The sequence below is a fragment of the Mytilus californianus genome, unplaced genomic scaffold (genome assembly GCF_021869535.1).
Source record: "Mytilus californianus isolate M0D057914Y unplaced genomic scaffold, xbMytCali1.0.p SCAF_1, whole genome shotgun sequence".
Taxonomy (NCBI): Eukaryota; Metazoa; Mollusca; class Bivalvia; order Mytilida; family Mytilidae; genus Mytilus; species Mytilus californianus.
This window is the reverse complement of record NW_026262581.1, coordinates 96451546-96472439: the sequence shown is the minus strand read 5'-3', so window position 1 is coordinate 96472439 and position 20894 is coordinate 96451546. Positions and strand designations below refer to the sequence as shown.

At 32.6% G+C, this 20894-nt stretch overlaps 1 protein-coding gene across 2 annotated transcripts in view; it reads left to right on the top strand.

Moving 5' to 3' along the window:
- The window catches only part of LOC127710185 (inactive histone-lysine N-methyltransferase 2E-like), a 64192-nt gene extending 48413 nt beyond the window's left edge, over nt 1–15779 (top strand). The window contains exons 22-29 of one of the 2 annotated variants that reach the window (XM_052215951.1): nt 21–153; nt 566–723; nt 1456–2613; nt 3857–4070; nt 7834–7962; nt 8801–8875; nt 11303–11722; nt 12680–15779. In XM_052215951.1, coding sequence (XP_052071911.1) covers nt 21–153; nt 566–723; nt 1456–2613; nt 3857–4070; nt 7834–7962; nt 8801–8875; nt 11303–11722; nt 12680–12999 — 2607 coding nt within the window. In that variant the 3' untranslated portion in view covers nt 13000–15779. The remainder of the gene's footprint in view (nt 1–20; nt 154–565; nt 724–1455; nt 2614–3856; nt 4071–7833; nt 7963–8800; nt 8876–11302; nt 11723–12679) is intronic. The other variant, XM_052215952.1, reaches the window with a different exon arrangement.
- The last annotated feature ends 5115 nt before the right edge of the window (nt 15780–20894 follow it).

The following is a 20894-nucleotide window of genomic DNA, read 5'->3' as shown; positions in this document are numbered from 1 at the left end:
CTATTTTTGTTAATTTATAGCGATGGCTTAGACAGGCTATGTTTGATAAACCAGTCCCACAGAAAAGATCTTTATCACCACTAGGGCTTGCAGGAGGTACAAGTCCTAACCCACATGTCAGTCTACCAAGTCCAGGAGGATCACCCCCTGGGGGTAAGTACATTGCGCACTACCAAGCTCAATGTCACCTATAAGACACAATGGTGGTAGAAATAACAACATTGGGATCTCAACACCCTTTGGAAGAACATTTCATCACAATTAAACTGTGACAAGTTCTTTGCATGATTAAATCATATTGTCTCATTAAATTTCTTTCTGCATGCATAAAACAGTATAATATGCAGTCTTTCATATATTATTATGAATACTGTAAAATCAGAAATTATTGATGCCAATGTGTATTTAAAATAAAAGAGCAGATAAAACAAAAAATACTGAAGTAACAACGATATTTACGAAAGTCCTAACATGCCTCAAGTAAATTAGAAACCAAAAAATGTGTTGTATATGTTATGTAACACACTATACATTAAAAATACAATCTTATGTTTATGTTTAACAGATTATATAACTCCACTAAAGAAGAGGAGGTTAGCTAGTTATAGAGAGTCTATTGACCAGCCTCCCACACCTTCTGCTGCTCAGAGTGTGGTGTCATCCGACCAGGCAGAGGAATTTATAGATGTACAAAACCCGGATCCTGTGTGCGAGGCAGAAATGGTATGATGACAAAAAAATATTTTTTAGAATTTTCAGGGGGCAAAATTAATGGTCTTGCCAAACATTTGGAATAAAGTACTTGAGATAATCAAATTCCTTGAAATACCAGAAATTGAAAGGCACATAAAGGAAAAGTTCTTTTATTGCTGATTATATTCATGAAAAAAGAAAATTCAAATACATTTCACCATAATGTTTTTACAACAAAACAATGACAGCCCAGCATTCTAAGACAACAAATTGTGACAGCCCATAATATCGACATTTTTGACATCAAAATCAAGACATCCTGAAATCATAATATGCCATAACAAAATAATTCTTTTACAACAAAATCATAACATCCCTTTACATCAACATTCCTTGTTAACAAAATAGTGACAGCTTCTTTTCATTTTGGTTATCCACAACTCCTTGAAAATGGCTCAACAGAATTCAGCTGAACTTACACACAGCCACAGGACATGCAGTTTTGCACATGCTATTTAATTTTTGATGGGAGAGATTTTTAGGGTTTCCCATACCAAAACATGCACTCTTGATTCCGCTTATATTATTTGAAGACAACACACAACACGTCATAACCTTGAATCTATATTATATCTGATAGGTCAAGGTCACAGACTTAATTTTTATTTTGGGTCAAATCATGTTTGTTAGCTGGGTGACATAAGTCTCTTACAAAAAGTTCTGCTTTATATTTACTGAAACCTGTTATATAATCTGTTTCAGGGACTTTCTAAAGTTAACAGGAATGCATCAGAAGCATCTAACAAACCAAAACTAATGGACAGTTTAGTGAGACATTCTGTAGAAAGTGTGTGTTCAAACCACAGAACTTCATCAGATTCTCAGATTTCAGCTGATGAAGGGGAGAAAGTGACTAGTCATTTAGAATCTGTTTCAAGTAATACTGATTCTGTAATGGAAAGCTCAAATGAATGTGATAGCCAACAGGAAGATGATTCTGTGGAACGCAATATAGATGTAAGTGACAACAGACTGGAGGCAATGGAGGTTGACAGCACACAAAGTGACTCTGAGAAAAAAGAAGCTGTATGTGATAGTACATGTAAAGTTGAAGACAACAGAGCATGTAGTAGTTCTATTACTGAGGCATCATTAGTAGATAGTAGCTCTGATGTAGGTGTAAACGAAGAGACAAATGCAAACTCTGTTGAAATGTCAGAAATTAATGTCTCGCAAGAAAATGTTGGCAGTAGTAATGTGTCACAGGTGCTTGATTCGCAAGAAAATGTGGGTAGTAGTAATGTGTCAGAGCTACTGGTGTCACAGGAAAACGTGGGTAGTAGCAGTGTATCTGAGGTACTGTTGCCACAGGAAAACGTGGGTAGTAGTAATGTGGCTGATATTTCGATTTCACAGGGAAATGTTGGTAGTAGTAATGTATTGGACATACATGTGTCACATGAAAACGTTGGGAGCAGTAGTGTGTCACAGGAAAACATTTGCAGCAGTAATGTGTTGCAGGAAAATGTAGGGAGTAGTAGTGATAGACATGTACGAAATTATAATTTTGATGTTAGTAGTAGTAGTGAGTTACATCACTTCTCATCAAACTTAGTAGAATCATCTCAAGTGACAGAAAATGTCAGTGTTTCATCTACAGAACAAACTTGTAGTTCATATAGTGCTACCTCAGAAGGTGGGGGAATGGCTGACAGTTCTATGTCAGAAAACAAAACAGACTTATCGGACATGGGGTTAGCAGATGTATCGGCTGTTGGGGACTCTACACAATATGTAAATAATACTAGTGCTACTGACAGTGTAGGGGAACCTGTTGCCAGTTCATCAATGGCTGAGGACTCTGGTATAATGTTAGAGCCATTAACACCACAAGAATCACATGGACCTTCAAAGAAAAAGGTAGGAAATTATTTCCTTGCTTCCAAAATATAAAAAATAATTATAAAAATTTTTGCTAAGGACAATATTTCTTCTCCTGATAAATGAACATATACTGTGAAACATAAGAACTTAAATTTATTGAAATCACATTTGAATGAATCATAAAATCAGGCCATTGGTTTTCACATTTGTAATGCCAGGACCTTTTTTAGCTTTCTATACACAATAGGTTTTGCTCATTGTTGATGCCTGTACGTTGATGTATAGTTGTTTACATCCTCATTGTCAAGATTGTTCTCAATCTTTCTTACAATACTTTTAGTCTCTAGATATTTATTCTATTCAATAGCTTTTCGAAATACCTTAGCCAGGTTTTCTAAATAAAATAACAACTAAACTACTATTTCAAGAAATAGAAATTATTATTATAACTTTGAATTACTACAAAGAATGAAAGTACAATATGTTTAACGGTTTTCTTTGATTTTCGTGCGTGAAGTATTTACCTATTAAGTTTCTGTAAAGATCAGTTCAAATTCGTTTTGCTAGTCGGAAAATCCCCTTTTTATAATCCTTAGCACGCCTTATCCTTGCACGTAAGAAAATAGGTTGCTACTGGTCAAGGTTAATCATATAAATCACTGTCAATACATACGTAAATATTGGATTATAAAGAAAGCAATCACGATTTCATACATCTCAACACCGATTTATCAATATAAAGCATATAAACACAAGTAACTAAAAGAAATGTAGGATAAATAACAAGTTAGAAAACAAAGATGTTATGCCACATGTTGGCGGAATTTCATAACGCTAAAACAGCAACTGTCAATTTTGCCGGTAACGACGTTACGTTAACACAAAGGTAATACTGCATTATTGAATGTTCACAACACTCATTTTAGTTTTTGGTTGATAGTTGTCTCATTTACAGTCATAACACATCTTCTTATTTTTATATAATCCAGAAATTACATAACATAGTTGATTGATTAACAATTTTGTTGTCAAGAGAAATATTGTCCCATAAAATGAATCTAAATTCCAAACTTATAAACTTGAACAGTTCACAGTAACTTTTATTTTTATATTAATCATTGTGGAGTAAAAGTATGATAGTATATTAGTATTTCTTTAAATTCAGACTACAGAAAATTCAATTAAAAAGACAATGAACCTTTATCTATATGACACGAAGTAGGTATAAATTGAAAAAAAGGAGTAGATATAAGATATTTAAACTCAGAATACTTTATAGGTTAGTTTACTGGAATACAGAAAACGGCAAAAAGAGAAGACTCCAGTATCGACATCAACACCATCATCCAGTAGACCTTCATCGACAACCATCATTGCTCCTTCATCTACAACATCACCCATTCATCGTCATCATCGCTTCTCAACACTTCCATCACTTCCTTTGTTTGATTCATCGCCAACAAAGGATAATTCATCTAGATATCATTTTAAAAGTAAGTAGACATATGAACTGATATGTATGAAAGTATGTTGGTAATTTTTGCTTATTTCTCTATTTCATACTCATGTGTACTTTGATAATGGTAATTTTTATGCCCCTGCCGTAGCGGAGGGGGCATTAAGTTTTACCTTTGTCTGTCTGTACGTACGTCCCAAAATTGGTTTCTGTTCTCTAACTTTAGATTGCCTCAACCAAATGTTATGAAACTTATACACAATGCTTATTACCACAAAACACAGATCAAGTTTGAATTTTGGTGGCGTCACTTTTACCTTTCTAGAGTTATGCCCCTTTACAAATGGAAAAATTGCTGAATTTTTCGTTTCCGTTCTCTAACTTTAGTTTGCCTCAACCAAATGTTATGAAACTTATACACAATGCTTATTACCACAAAACACAGAACAAGTTTGAATTTTGGTGGCGTCACTTTAACCATTCTAGAGTTATGCCTCTTTAGAAATGGAAAAATTGCAAAATTTTTATTTTCTTCTAAATATCAAGTAATTTTTATTAAAATTGGAGTTATCTTCCTTTGTCCATGATTATAATTGAATCAACTACATTCAATGCTTTATACAATGCAATGTTTAATTTTGACCTCCACTGATAAAACACAGATCAAGTTGAATTTGGGTAGTGTCACTTTAACCATTATTGAGTTATGCCCCTTTATAACTCGAAAGATTGCAAAATTTTTAGTTTCCATTCTGTAACTTAAGTTTGCCTCAACCAAACATTATGAAACCTATACACAATATTCATTACCACAAAACTAAGATCAAGTACAAATTTTTTGTTTCCGTTTTCTAACTTTTGTTTGCCCCAACCAAATGTTATGAAACTTATACACAATGCTTATTACTACATAATACAGATAAAGTACGAAATTTGGTGGCAACACTTTTACCATTCTTGAGTTGTGTCCCTTTATAAACATAAAATTTGCTGAATTTTTCATTTCCGTTCTCTAACTTTAGTTTGTCTCAACCAAATGTTATAAAACTTATACACAACCGTTCTAGAGTTATGCGTGTTTACAAATAGAAAAATTGCTGAATTTTAAGTTTCTGTTCTCTTCTTAAGTTAGACTCAACCAAATGTTATGAGACTTACACACAATGCTTATTACCACAAAACTCAGATCAAGTTCAAATTTGGGTAGCGTCACTTTTACTGTTCTTCAGTTATGTCCCTTTATAACTATATGATATGCAAGCGGGGGCATCATCTGTGTCCACATGTGGACACACTCCACATTTATTTTAACTTTTAGTAAAGATTTATGACAGTTTGTTCCCTTGTTTTTATACGACCGCAAAAAAATTTTTGTGGTCGTATATTGGTATGACGTTGGCGTCGTCGTCCGAAGACACATTGGTTTTCGCACTCTACTTAAGTTAAAGTGAATGGATCTTTATGAAATTTTACCACAAGGTTCAATACCACAAAAGGAAGGTTGGGATTGATTTTGGGGGTTATGGTAATAACAGTAAAGGAATTAGGGGCCAAAAATAAGCATTTTTGTAACTTCCAGACATAACTTGTGTGTTAGTGTATGGATCTCTCTGACATTGTACCACAAGGTTCCATATCACTAAAGGAATGCTGGGATTGATTTTGGGGGTAATTGCCTCCAAATTTTAGGAATTAGGGGCCAAAAAAGGAGCAAAAAACAAGCATTTTTCTAGTTTCATGACAATAACTTGTGTGTAAGTGTATGGATCTTTCTGAAATTGTACTACAAGGTTCCATATCACAAAGGGAAAGCTGGGTTTGAGTTTGGGGGTAATTGCCCTAAACGTTTAGGAATTTGGGGCCAAAAAGGGGCCAAAAAACACATTTTTTTCTAGTTTCCAGACAATAACTTGTGTTCAAGTGTATGGATCTCTCTGAAATTGTACTGCAAGGTACCATACCACAAAGGGAAGGCTGGGATTGAGTTTGGGGGTGATGAATCATAATGGGGGTTCAAAAAATTTTGGGGGGGGATTTATTTTTTTTTCCTTTTTTGTTTCTTTTAAAATTTTCCATTTTAAGTTGGTTATTTCTGATTAATATTTAAAATCAAATAATAATGATATGGTAGGAGATACACACCAAACAGGATGTGTAAATTATTATATAATAAGTATTGTGCAATAGCAAGAAATTTTCAATTGCACAGTATTGCACAATAGCAAGAAATCTTCAATTGCACAGTATTGCGCAATAGCAAGAAATCTTCAATTGCATAGTATTGCGCAATAGCAAGAAATATCCAATAGCACAATATTGCGCAATAGCAAGAAATTGTCAATTGTACAGTATTGCGCAATAGCAAGAAATATTTAATAGCACAGGATTGTGCAAAAGAAGATACTTCCTATAAATTGCTTATTTCTTGACCAATTTCAATGGGGTTTTATTCTTGATTTCATGGGGTTCTTTAATATGCTGAATCTAACCGTGTATTTAGTTTTTGGATTTTGGGCCCCGTTTTTAAATTGGTCCACATTGAGGTCCAAAGGGTCCAAAATTAAACTTTGTTTGATTTCATCAAAAATTGAATTATTGGGGTTCTTTGATATGCCGAATCTAACTGTGTATTTAGATTCTTAAATTTTGGTTCCATTTTCAAATTGGTCTACATTAAGGTCCAAAGGGTCCAAAATTAAACTTAGTTTGATTTTAACAAAAATTGAATTCTTAGGGTTCTTTGATATGCTGAATCTAAACATGTATTTAGATTTTTGATTATGGGCCCAGTTTTCAAGTTGGTCCAAATCGGGGTCCAAAATTAAACTTTGTTTGATTTCAACAAAAATTGAATATATGGGGTTCTTTGATATGCTGAATCTAACCATGTATTTAGATTTTTGATTTTTGGGCCCCGTTATCAACTTTGTCCACATTGAGGTCAAAAGGGTCCAAAATTAAACTTTGTTTGATTTCATCAAAAATTGAATTATTGGGATTCTTTGATATGCCGAATCTAACCGTGTATTTAGATTCTTAATTTTTGGTTCCGTTTTCAAATTGGTCTACATTAAGGTCCAAAGGGTCCAAAATTAAACTTAGTTTGATTTTAACAAAAATTGAATTCTTAGGGTTCTTTGATATGCTGAATCTAAACATGTATTTAGATTTTTGATTATGGGCCCAGTTTTCAAGTTGGTCCAAATCGGGGTCCAAAATTAAACTTTGTTTGATTTCAACAAAAATTGAATATATGGGGTTCTTTGATATGCTGAATCTAACCATGTATTTTGATTTTTGATTTTTGGGCCCCGTTATCAACTTTGTCCACATTGAGGTCAAAAGGGTCCAAAATTAAACTTTGTTTGATTTCATCAAAAATTGAATTCTTGGGGTTCTTTGATATGCTGAATCTAACCATGTATTAAGATTTTGGATATTGGACCATAATAGGTGAATGTCCAATTTAAAATTTTTAAGTTCTTAGACAACATTCAATCTGTGTTAGAAACCTATGCTGTGTCAAATATTTAATCACAATCCAAATCCAAAGCTGTATCAAGCTTGAATGTTGTGTCCATACTTCCCCCAACTGTTCAGGGTTCGACCTCTGCGGTCGTATCAAGCTGCGCCCTGCGGAGCATTTTATTCATTTTTGCAGTTTAAGAATTAAAAAAGGGACTGGATTGTTATCCCTACACTTTTAATATCAGAAATAATGAGCTGTATTTAATAAATATGTTATCCTCATTAATTCAAATATTTTAGCTTTTAAGTATAAAGTTTCAAATATTTTACAGGCTCATCTGATCTTATAAGGAAAAGGTCTATAGAAACAAAAGAGAAGAGACCACAGTTAAGTTTGTCAGAGAGGTTAAGGATGGAGTTTGGACTGGAGGATAGTGAAGAGGAAAAAGATGTTGAAAAAGGTACACTACAATAAAGTTAATTAAGATACTGAAAGATACTTAGACAAAGTTGACTTTAGATGGATTTGGTTATTCTTTTTAGATCCCTTTTGGTCATATAGCTCTTCTTATGTTCATGTACTTATACATCCTTCACTAAATTCTTTTGTGGTTTGAGCATTCCGGATGAAAGTAAATTTCAGAAAAGCATGTCGGATGCACCAAATTGTTATATCCATTATTAAAGTCAATACATTGACACGGGTAAATTCAAGTAACATAAACAACAAGTATTTATATGGGCTTATGGATACAATAATTGATTATCATACAAACAATATTAGTTTTGACATTTTCTGATATGATCCGATTCTTACACATTTTGTATGTTTTTTGTGAAAAACTGTTTTAGATAGATAGAAGCATTAAACAGCAAAAAATTATCAGCAAGATGGTTGTTGGTTTTAAATGCCACTTTCAGCAACTTTGGCTATATAATTGCAGCTAGTTTTTAATGGTGGAAAAGCTGGAGTGAGCCACTACCTTTGACAGGAAAACTTAAGTTTGGAGTCAAACACACTTGCCACATGGGGTTCAAACTCACAACAAAAACGCTGTCAAATAAATTTATCTGCAAGACAAGATTTTGACCCAAACATTTTCCATTCAACACAAATATTCTTGTTGCATTGTAAAAATTTTATGCAGATGAGATTGTTTTTCCTCTGCAGCTTTGGTGAAATCTGTTTGTAAAATCTGTTATAAATCCACAATTTTTAATACTATTATTGCTTTAATGGCCCTAGATGACTCTGGTTGGAACGGACATGCATTTAATAAATACTTTGTTTTTGTACAGATCCCAGTCATCACAGACAGACATCATTATCATCATCTCATATTCCCCCACCCCCACCACCACCACCCAAGCAAGGTGAGTTAGTCTGTCGGTCGGCTGTTCAGTGCCAGACTGGTGCATGGCTCACTATCATTCATTTTGCATTATACTTTTTAAAATCTTCCATGTACTATTATCAGCAGAAACTTACCTGGTGTAAAAATGTAAAAAGTCAACACCAGTCAATAGTTTTCATTTGTTAACTAGGGGTTTAAACATAATAATGTACATTGGAAATTGAAAATTTTGCATGCTTTTATGATCAAATTGAGTTGAAATGAAAGGCTGAAAAATATTACATGGAGGAATATATTATGTTGTAATCCTATCTACTGAATGTTTTATTACCATAAAGTTATTCCATTATAAGGACTTAAATGTGTGCACTAGGGAAAGAAAACATTTTATTAAATTACCAATCGCCTGGAAAATTTTCTGTTTAATTTGCAGAAGAGAAATGCTGCAATTTATATCCTTTTAAGTTAACCTCATCAAAGTTAAGGATGAAGTATTTAAGTAGGGCAGTTTGTCAGTGTTCCGGCAAAGAAGGTCATTCTGACCTTTATTCTTTGCTTTCTGACATTAATCATTTGAATATATTGTGCAGAACAAGGAGAACTTTGTCATAAACAGTAACTAATTTTTAAATATTTACTTTTTGTAAATGACTGATATCTATTAATAAGTTAAAAACAAGTAAACAAAATAAAAATAGTTCATTATATTTAGCGGTTACAGGCATGAAGGGAGGAAACAATAGTCTTCATTTGATTTCAAGTTATGTTAAAATTAATTGATCAGTAGAAAAATGCAGGGCCTGGGTTCTTTAACCATCATAAATTTTATAAATTATCAAAAATTCTCAAATTCGACTAAGCGTTTGCATGTTTAAAAAAAAGACACCAACATATGAAAATGCAAAATATCCCTAGTTGCCACCCTGATACATGGAATGCTGTTTTTAGTATGCTTGGTCTACCTAAACAACAAAGAAATACTTTACATCAATGATTTCTCTATTTGTAGTCTGGCCTTGGTGCATATATTGTAATGGAGTAAATAACTATAATTGTTAATGTTGTGAAGCCAAAAAGATCTGTTTCTCTTAAAAGTTTTGATAACATATTTTGTAAACCGGTTGATCATGACAAAACATGATTTAAAATCTACATGCCTCTTAAATTTTAAGCTTGCCTAGCCTGGTAAGCCATCTGTGCTATTGCCATCACTTGGCAACAATTGTCCATCTTAAATTCTTTTTTAATCATCTATGAAGCCACTGCAAACATGGCAAAGCACCTATTTCATCCAATCTAATTAGATATCTTAAAGAAATTTATTTTTGTCCCTGCCAACAAACTAACATGGACACAGCTAAAAAATGGAACATAAAAGTAAAATGCCAAAAAAAGAAATTTTAATAGGGAGAATGTTAAAAGAATGTGTTGACCCATTTTTACCAAAATTTTCAGTCAACTCTTTATAATAAGATATACATTTGATATTTAATATTGTTATCACTGCTAAGTTGATGGCAATTTGATTTTGAGAAGTGGTGAAGACTTGGAACGTTTTGTAAATATTTTGATAAAAAATATCAAATTTGCATATTTTTACCAGGTGAGCAGTTCAGCCTCCTGGTGAACCCTAGTTTTTGTACTATAAATAATTTAGGAAATGGTCATTCTTGTTTGGCTTTTTGCATTAAAAAAAAGTTATGCACTTGGAAGTATGTTTATTTATTTCTTTTTCATATATTGTACTTGTAGAATGTTATGCTGCAATTAGTTCAGTAATCACTATACCTCAATTGTTGTACTTGAGTGTTGCATTGCATTTTATTCTAGTTTTGATGTCAAGAAAGAATATCATTGCTTGTATTTCTCACAAATATATCATACATATATAATGTGGTTTAGTGCTATAAATACAATGTATACACTTTACATATAGTAAATCCACATGTTCCAATATTTTTTGTATTCAATTATTTTCTTATTGTGATATTGTTTGCTGAATTATTATTTATTTGAAGAAACCAGTTGTATCAATGCTGGTATTTGTTTTTATGTGGTTTTCATAAAAGCATTTATTCCTGCTCAAGATTGATAAAATAACTTTAAATAGAAATTATTGGAACGAATCCAATATTGACACCAATCTGTAATCTAGCCTTCACATTTTGTTATACTCATGTATATAGAAAGTATGTGTAAGTGGACATTTGAGTTTGATTAGTTTCTTTTTAAGCTTTTATATAAATTGGAAGTCTTGATATTTTTTTTAATGCTAGGAACTTTTACATAGGAACATATTTTATTTCTAAGACAAATATCTGTATCTGAAAGTGTTTAGTTTGTAATACCAATTTAACCAGAACATACAACATACCCAGTGAGGTAGTCATTCCTTAGGGCTGTTTTTGTCAAGTGTAATCAGGTTATCCTCTTATATATATTTCAGAGCCTTCTTCAGCACCTGTTTCCTCATCAGTTTTTCAACATCCACAATTTCCTCAACCTTCTATCATGTTGAGAGGACCATCGCCTGTCCTTGCCCAGAATGGACCACAGCCTACCAGTGCACCTATAATGACCACTATCAATGGAGTTCCAGGACCAGTGGGACCTTCATCAGTTATGCCTCAAATAGGGACGCCACATATGTTGGTGAATGGAACACAGAGTCCTGTTCTTCCACCACAGAGCCCAGTCCTGCTACCACACCCATCAAATTCTAGTTCTGGTGGGAAGTCGATTCCTTCATTGTTATCCATTAAGACTTTTCCTACCCGTAACTTGCCAAATGGTAATGAATCAGGAACAACACCTCCTTCATCGGGACTAGTGGATCAATCAAACCTATTTCATTCAAATAATCAAGGTATGGAAGTAATATTTAATACGGGTGTATCATGCGCTCATGGTTCAGCTCTTTATTGTTTGTTACCATGAATTGTATCTTCTTAACAGATTTGTGAAATTTAAACACTATTAACTACTGTTGCCGCTTATTAACAGCCTTGTGTTGTATTAAAGTCAACTTGGATACTTGTCTAATACTTGCAACCGATTGATTACTTTCATTTCGATCCATTTATCATGGGAATCAGAATGAACAGGGTTATTTTTTTTTCATTGTTATTTTATTTTTATATTCAAGGTTATGTCAACATGTGATTTTGTTTTAATGTAATGTTGAAAATAAATAAATTTCGATAGAACAATCCTAAGTTCTTACATAAAATGGATTAAATTATTAACACATCAGTTTGCCATATGACCAACTTACCATTGTTTGAAAGAGCTACCATGTAGTCTGGGAAAAGCTCCAAATTTATTGCAGATGTAGCAGCCTGGGACTACCCTTGAAATTCCCAGAAATATTAAAAAGTCTGGAAAAACTTTCAATTTCTATAGTTCTGTAGCATGTTTTGAAATTTAAGTGATATCCATTTCCAAATTTCAAATCTAATTGCTACCCACTTCTCTTGTCTTTGAAATAATTGTAAGAAAGAGATTTTGTCTGCCAATGATTAAAGTTTAAGTTCCTGACCATAACTAAAGTCTTTAAAATGTTTGCTAGAAAAGCAGTTTGTTAGTAACTGTTCCCAACTTTGATATTAAGTGAAATATGATCTTATGATACCATTCTTGAAAATAGATGAAAGTGCTGGAGATATCCTGTAAAAACCCTGGTACTATTACCAGTAACTAGGGTTGGATTCCTGGTGTATAAAGAGGTGTGTCCTCCTACCTCATAAAAAATAACCTTAAGTATCTCAAAATAACATTGATTTATGTTACCGGTATAATGTATTTTTATGTTGATCAATTACAGGTGTATCAACAAACCAGCATTTTGCAGCAAATCATATCAACAATTCACCTGTGGGATTCACTCCACCATCTGCTGATATGGCTCAGTCATCCTCACAGAACCCACCCATCTTCAACCAGAATGGAACAACATCACAACAAAACTTTAATGGAACAAACATGCCTTCAAATGGACCAATTGTGCATGAATATAATCATGGTTATAATGATCAACCAGCACAGAAACTCTATCATTCACAGGATCAACGAAAGAAATCAAACAAGTTCAAACGAAAACATTATAACAGTTACCAAGATTCTGGAGGAGGTCATTTTCATTGATACATTGTACTTAATTTATTTTAGAATATATTGAACAGTATTTTTATATAACATGTAACATGTTTGTCGGGCAGCAATTTTATGTTAGCAGTTGTTTTGTTATTGCAGATATTTTTCTTTTCATTTTGGGTGTTTATATTTTGAGATAGTAGCTGATAGTATAGTTCTTTTGCAGTATTTAGTGGTCTTCACATGCCTTATTGGGTTTTATATATACACTGTTGGTGGTCTTCAGAGGTTAGGTTTGAAAGTGTTCTGAAAAAAATTGTTAAGACTGATTTCAAGTTTTGGATTCCTTTAATAGAATGATAAATCTAGGAATAGCTCTGACTTTGACAATCATGATTAAGATGACGTAAAGATATTTATACGTTTGAGAACCTGTTGATGTTGAAGATTGCAAAATTCTTTCATAACAAAATTGAGGCTAGATTCTAAAACTTTTTAGCATTATAATTGATTGGAGTTTTCTCCCTTTATTCTGGAGTAAAGATATAGCTGTTTCAGAACATCATTTTATTTTACACTTAAATGATCAGAGTTGTCTTAGCTTAAATCGAAATACATATTATTGTTGAAGTTTTGTTTTAAATATGGTTATACTATTGATCTTACTGATATATTGTTTTAAGCATTTAAAAAAAGGTTGCTCATTAATTATAAATTTCTGAACCACCAACAAGTATCTGGAAGTTGACAATATATGTATAGCATTTCATTTATAATGATATTATACATCTCTTACAGCTAATGTTAAAGCATTTTATGTAAAGGGCTGGCTACATATTTAAAAAAAGTATTTATACATAGATGGCATCGTTTAAAATATCGTTTCTCTTTGTTTGCAATAAATGTTGAATACAGTGAAATGTTTAATTTTAATGTTGATTGTAATGTTCAAGCCGTAAAAGTCAATTAAAAAATTAGTGTTGAAAATTCTAATTGCATTAAATTTTCTAATATTTTCTTTGGACCAGGTGTTAACTATGATATATTTTGATAAATGTATGATTAGCAAAATGCATGTGCAGAGTTAGATTTTTAATTTTCTGGAAGTAATAATGTTTTAAGAATTTAAAAGAACAAGGAATTGCTACTGGCAAAGGTTTACCTACTTTGAAGAGGAATTTCAATTTTATTTTTACTGAGAAAAAATCATATGTATTATGATATTTACTTTCAAATCACAATTAATCTTAACTATAAAAAAATGATTCAATTGTGAAGTAGGGAGAAACGAAAAATTAGAAATTTTCTATGATATATATATAGTAAAAATTCAAATGTACTGTCATTGATGTACAGGTATAACTTACTGCCACTGAGGGGGGAAAAATCATGATTAAGGGCATTAACTACTGGGGGAATCATTCTTCATTGTTTTATTATGATCTCTTAGGCAATTTTTTACAGCCTTAACATGTAAATATTCATTGTATATGTTTTCATCTGTCAGCCATCTGTAAATAACTCACTGTGTACATGTGTAGATAACTTGTGTAGATATGTAAATATGTACAGTATTTGTACAATAGTGTACAAAGTATTTTCTCACTTCTTTTATCTTTCTCAACGTTATTGAAAAAATAAGGTATATTTTTCTAGGAGTTTGTTTACAAGATTAGAAGTTTAAATATTTTGTGAAAGTTACAAATTTAAAGAAAAAGTTGAGGATAAACTTGTTACTTAATATCAAATTATTATGTTTCTTTGATAAGACTTTCTTTTTTTCTATGTACATTGTTTTTGCTTGAGGAAATCTGTAACCAATTTATTGAATTTATATGGGTAGCCTGTAAAACAGAAAAACAACATTCTAAGCTTGGAAGCTTTTAAGTTTATGTAAACTGTCCACTGGTTTACTGGGACTTAAAATTAAGTGATACGATTACATATGAGTATAGGGTTTTATTATATTAAACACCCACTCTAAAAGTGGAGCCTATATTGCATTCAACTTGTCAGTCCATATGTTCATTTGTTAAACCAACAAATATTTTTGTCACACTTTTCTCAGAAACTACTTAATAGAATGACTTCATTATTGGTCAGCAACTTGACAAATTAATAGTTGTAAAATGTGAGCATTTTTAGGATCTGTTAGATAGCTACTACCTATTTGCTGATACTTTGAATTTTCAATATGTTGACTTAACTTTAAAAAAATTCATCACACTTTTGCCAAAATGTACTGAACAGACTTGCTTTATATTTGATCAGCAGCTCAACATTGATTAGTTGTATTGTGTGTGTGCTTTTCTGATCAGTCAGAACCCTGCTTCATGTTCTCCAATACTTTGAATTTCGAGACGGGGTATGCATAGCACACAAACACCTGCATTCTTATTTCAGTATTCTTTAGAAAACTTTATGTAGTAATGGTAAAGCATTCAACTTTAACATAGATAAAAGCTATAGAAAGTGTAATAAGTTGTGGTTAATTAACAAAAGAATGTATGCTAGCTTACATGAGAAAACTGCATCATAGTTTAAACAGTGGTAACATGGTTTGATCAGTAAGAAATCTACTGCAAAATAATCATTGATTTGAAATTAACAGTTGTTAACAGTTGTTAAAGCACCCTTTATAAGAATTTTAGATTTAGATGTTACAGATTTTTATTGATGTACGAGCCTGTTGTATAAAGCAATGTACATTTTGTTTCTGTCTGTCCTAAACTGTCTTTATAATTTATTTCTGTCTTTATGTGTGTATGAGTGAAGAGAAAAAGGGGTAATGACCAACTGTACAGAGTCAAAATAAAACAAATTTAATCTTATTGTGTTGTTTATATCAATTTAAGAATAAGAAGATATGATATGATTGCCATTGAGATCTATCCACCAGATTCCAAATGACATGCCAATAGGTCACCATACAGCCTTCAACAATGAGCAAAACTCTGATCTTATAGTCAGCTTTAAACAATAAACAAAAAAGTACTTACTCCTTCCCTTTAACCCGAAACAGTGGTGTAACAGCAGAACTAAAGAAAAAACTAAAAATCGTTTGGAAATGACTTGAACATCTGATTGGCACAAAGCCAAAAAAACAACTTAACATAGAAAAAAAAAGAGACAAAGTACAGATCTAAGAGTAACCATAGTTACTGAATGCTAGTTCAACGCAAACTACAACTAATAAATAAATCTTTAAGTTTAACCAAACTAACATAGTAATGTAGTAATTCATAAACAGGGGTTATATTCTTCGAGTCTTAAAATTTGACATCTTTATTAAGTGGGCGTATTTAAGAGGGGGAGGGAAACATGGCCATATCATCCCTACACTTTTCAAAATTTTGATAGATGAATCTGTTGGTCATATTTTATGGAAAGGGTTCAATTTTATTGTTTTTATACATTGCGGTATCAATTTCATTGATGAAGGAAACTTGAGTAGAACACCACCCTTTGGTGAGTAACTGTCTAGCTCTCGTCACATATAGTTTTCACTGAGCTTATCTTATTTATGACTTGAGCAAGTCTCCCTGCTATAGTAGTGATAAACTAGTTATCTGTACATTGGGCCATGTGAGCTATTGCGATCACTTGGCTGGCGTCATTAATTTTTTCGAAGATCTCGTGTGAAACTATTAAACCAATATCGACCAAACTTTAAGTGAATGATCCTTAGGGTATCTAGTTGTCTTGCCTGCAACAAAAGTTGCAATATGTGAGACATGGGATTACTATCTGGCGGCAGCGATGTACAAATTATATTTAATTTCACATAAATGATGAGTTTTAGCTATTTTTCATGTTTTTGCCTATTATCTCAAAAACATTAGATAGGTAGAAACTATTAAAGAAAGCAAGATTAGCAGTACAAGACTTCAAAAAATGACAATATGGATGACTCCTTAAGGAGATGTTAAATCATTGAATATTCTATTATGCTCCTTAAGGAGATATCCAATTGCCTGTAAATGACGATTTTGAACAAAATTCTCATGTTTGGCCTCTAATCTCAAATTTTATAATAGGTGAGTAAAAACAATCACAAATACATGATTTAAAAAAAATGACATATTACCAAAACCATCAGATGACTCCTTAACCCAATTCGCTCCCAATCCTGCCTGTAGATGTGATTGTAACAGCCATTCTTTTTTGTCGAGCCTTCGACTTTTCGAAAAAGCGAGACATAGCGATCCTACATTCCGTCGGCGGCGTCCACAAATATTCACTCTGTGGTTAAAGTTTTTGAAATTTTAATAACTTTCTTAAACTATCCTGGATTTCTACCAAACTTGGACAGAAGCTTGTTTATGATCATAAGATAATATTCAAAAGTAAATTTTGTAAAAAGAAAATTCCATTTTTTCCGTATTTTACTTATAAATGGACTTAGTTTTTCTGCCAGGAAACATTACATTCACTCTGTGGTTAAAGTTTTTGAAATTTTAATAACTTTCTTAAACTATCCTGGATTTGTACAAAACTTGGAAAGAAGCTTGTTTATGATCATAAGATAGTATCCAGAAGTAAATTTTGTAAAAAAAAAAAATCCATTTTTTCCGTATTTTACTTATAAATGGACTTAGTTTTTCTGCCAGTTAACATTACATTCACTCTGTAGTTAAAGTTTTTATACGACCGCAAAAAAATTTTTGTGGTCGTATATTGGTATGACGTTGGCGGCGTCGCCGTCGTCGTCCGAAGACACATTAGTTTTCGCACTCTTACTTTAGTTTAAGTGAATGGATCTCAATGAAATTTTACCATAAGGTTCAATACCACAAAAGGAAGGTGGGGATTGATTTTGGGGGTTATGGTACTAACAGTTAAGGAATTAGGGGCCAGAAAGGGGCCAAAAATAAGCATTTTTGTAACTTCCAGACATAACTTGTGTGTAAGTGAATGGATCTCTCTGACATTGTACCACAAGGTTCCATATCACAAAGGGAATGCTGGGATTGATTTTGGGGGTAATTGCCTCAAAATTTTAGGAATTAGGGGTCAAAAAGGGGCAAAAAACAAGCATTTCTCTAGTTTCATGACAATAACTTGTGTGTAAGTGTATGGATCTCTCTGACATTGTATCACAAGGTTCCATATCACAAAGGGAATACTGGGATTGATTTTGGGGGTAATTTCCTCCAAATTTTAGGAATTAGGGGCCAAAAAGGGGCAAAAAACAAGCATTTTTCTAGTTTCATGACAATAACTTGTTTGTAAGTGTATGGATCTTTATGAAATTGTACTACAAGGTTCCATATCACAAAGGGAAAGCTGGATTTGAGTTTGGGGGTAATTGCCCAAAAAGTTTAGGAATAAGGGGCCAAAAAGGGGAAAAAAATAAGCATTTTTCTAGTTTCCAGACAATAACTTGTGTTCAAGTGTATGGATCTCTCTGAAATTGTTCTGCAAGGTACCATACCACATTGGGAAGGCTGGGTTTGATTTTGGGGGTAATTTCCTCAAAATTTTAGTAATTAGGGGCCATAAAAGGGCAAAAAACAAGCATTTTTATAGTTTCAGGACAATAACTTGTGTGTAAGTGTATGGATCTTTATGAAATTGTACTGCAAGGTTCCATATCACAAAGGGAAAGCTGGGTTTGAGTTTGGGGGTAATTGCCTTAAATGTTTAGGAATTTGGGGCCAAAAAGGGGCTAAAAAACAAGCATTTTTCTAGTTTCCAGACAATAACTTGTGTTCAAGTGTATGGATCTCTCTGAAATTGTACTGCAAGGTACCATACCACAAAGGGAAAGCTGGGATTGAGTTTGGGGGTGATGAATCATAAGGGGTTAAAAAAATTGGGGGGGGGGGATTTTTTTTCCCTTTTTTTTTCTTTAAAATTTTCCATTATAAATTGGTTATTTCTGATTTATATATAAAAGCAAATAATAATGATATGGTTTGAATAGCATACATGTGAACCTCCCGACTGGAGTACAATAATCCCGTTTTCAGGGGTCTCCTCCCGACCTCCCGTTGAAGAGGAAAAAATACTGTGTATGAAATTTTTCATGAATGAAAAATTTCTGCCCAACATATCATCTCAGGCATCTGGTGTAACTGACATTACCTGAAGTTATATTTTACCTGTAAATCATTTAACATGCATAATTATATGGCTTCACTTGTCAGCTTGGGTGTCAAACATACTGGTAATCAACGTTTTTTACCTCAGGCTAACTGCCGTTGTGTAACAAAAACTGTGTATTTATTGGGTTACTTCCCTTGATTTATCCTGTTTTAAGTTACTTTCCTTTTAATAATGAAAATTTTTAAAAGAATATAAATAAAATATAAATTGAACAAATAATCATAAAAGGATGGTAATTAAATGATTTTAAATGTCTTAGGACAAATAAAAAAATAATAATTTGAAAATTATTTGAGGATTCTATACTTCCTTTCAAGGCTTAAATTGAAATTTATATAATAACTATGACCCTTGTTGTACAGTTAGAATGATTTTCTGAGTATGCAAATGAAAACTATTTGCAGATAGTTAAACAAATGTTCTGGCTGCAATGATTGTTTTATAGAATATGAAGTAAAAAATTTAAAGAACATACTGAAAAAAAACAATGTTAGATTGAACATGTAGAATATAAAGATGGAGAAACTTTATAAGTACAAGGGTACTATAAGGCCACACTTAAAAATATTTTGGTTTGCCAAAACCCTACCCAAAGGTAGAGACAGTGGGTAGGTAGGTAGGAATTTTCTTTTTTTTTTTTGCAAAGAGAAATTGAAGTGTCAGATCTTTGTTAGTCTTCATGCCTATCTGATTAAAAAAAACCTTTTTTTCACATCAGGACAATAAAAGATTTTGAGTAGGCAGCTATTTTCTGGGTAGGTAGGGTTAGGGCAAACATACATATTATTTTTTATGGCCTAAACATAATAAATTGGATGGAAAGTTGAAGAAAACACACTTTAAAAGACCATTTTTACAGCACACGGTTACATTTACGACAAAATTTATGTCGATTAAAAACCTCCTGATCTGAGTCCTAATCTCCTGACCAAAATTTCCCAATCTCCTGATCTGAGTTTCACAGTCCATCACATGTATGAATAGGTAAATTAAAATTTTTTAAGTTCTTAGACCACTTTCAGTCTGTTTCAGAAACCTATACTGTGTCAAATATTTAATTACAATCCAAATTCAGTGCTGTATCAAGCTTGAATGTTGTGTCCATACTTGCCCCAACTGTTCAGGGTTCGACCTCTGCGGTCGTATCAAGCTGCGCCCCAGCGGAGCATTTTATTAAAATTTTAACAACTATCTTAAACTATCCTGGATTTTTACCAAACTTGGACAGAAGCTTGTTTATGATTAAAAGCTAGTATCTAAAAGGAAATTTTGTTAAAATTTTGTTCCATTTTTTCCGTATTTTACTTATAAATGGACTTATTTTTCCTTCCAGTTAACATTACATACAGTCTGCAGTTTAAGTTTTTAAAACATTTATTAGATTCATAAACTATCCTGGATTTTTACCAAACTTGGAAAGAAGCTACTTACAATCAAAAGATAGTATAGAGAGGAATATTTTTATTAATTTTTTTCCTCATTTTTGTTCAGCCTGTGATTAACAGCAAAAGTAGGCGAGACACTGGGTTCCGCGGAACCCTTACAAATTTTTATTCCATATGAACCTCCATACTTTTTTTTAAACTGCCCAGCATCAGGCAGCTCAATCTGGCAATTCATGGTCCATAAACTTTTCCAGTTGTGTCATGAACATATGACAACACTTCTCGTGGATGAAAACCGAAAAAAGTGAAAAGTAGCCAAAATCAGTAGGTGGGAGTCACTTGGTGGCCACTACATTAATGGTATATGCCATAAGTATTTACTTTTATCCTAAATGTATGCATACATGTAGGTTGTTCAAAAACACGAGGAGGCATTATAATATATGGCCAATC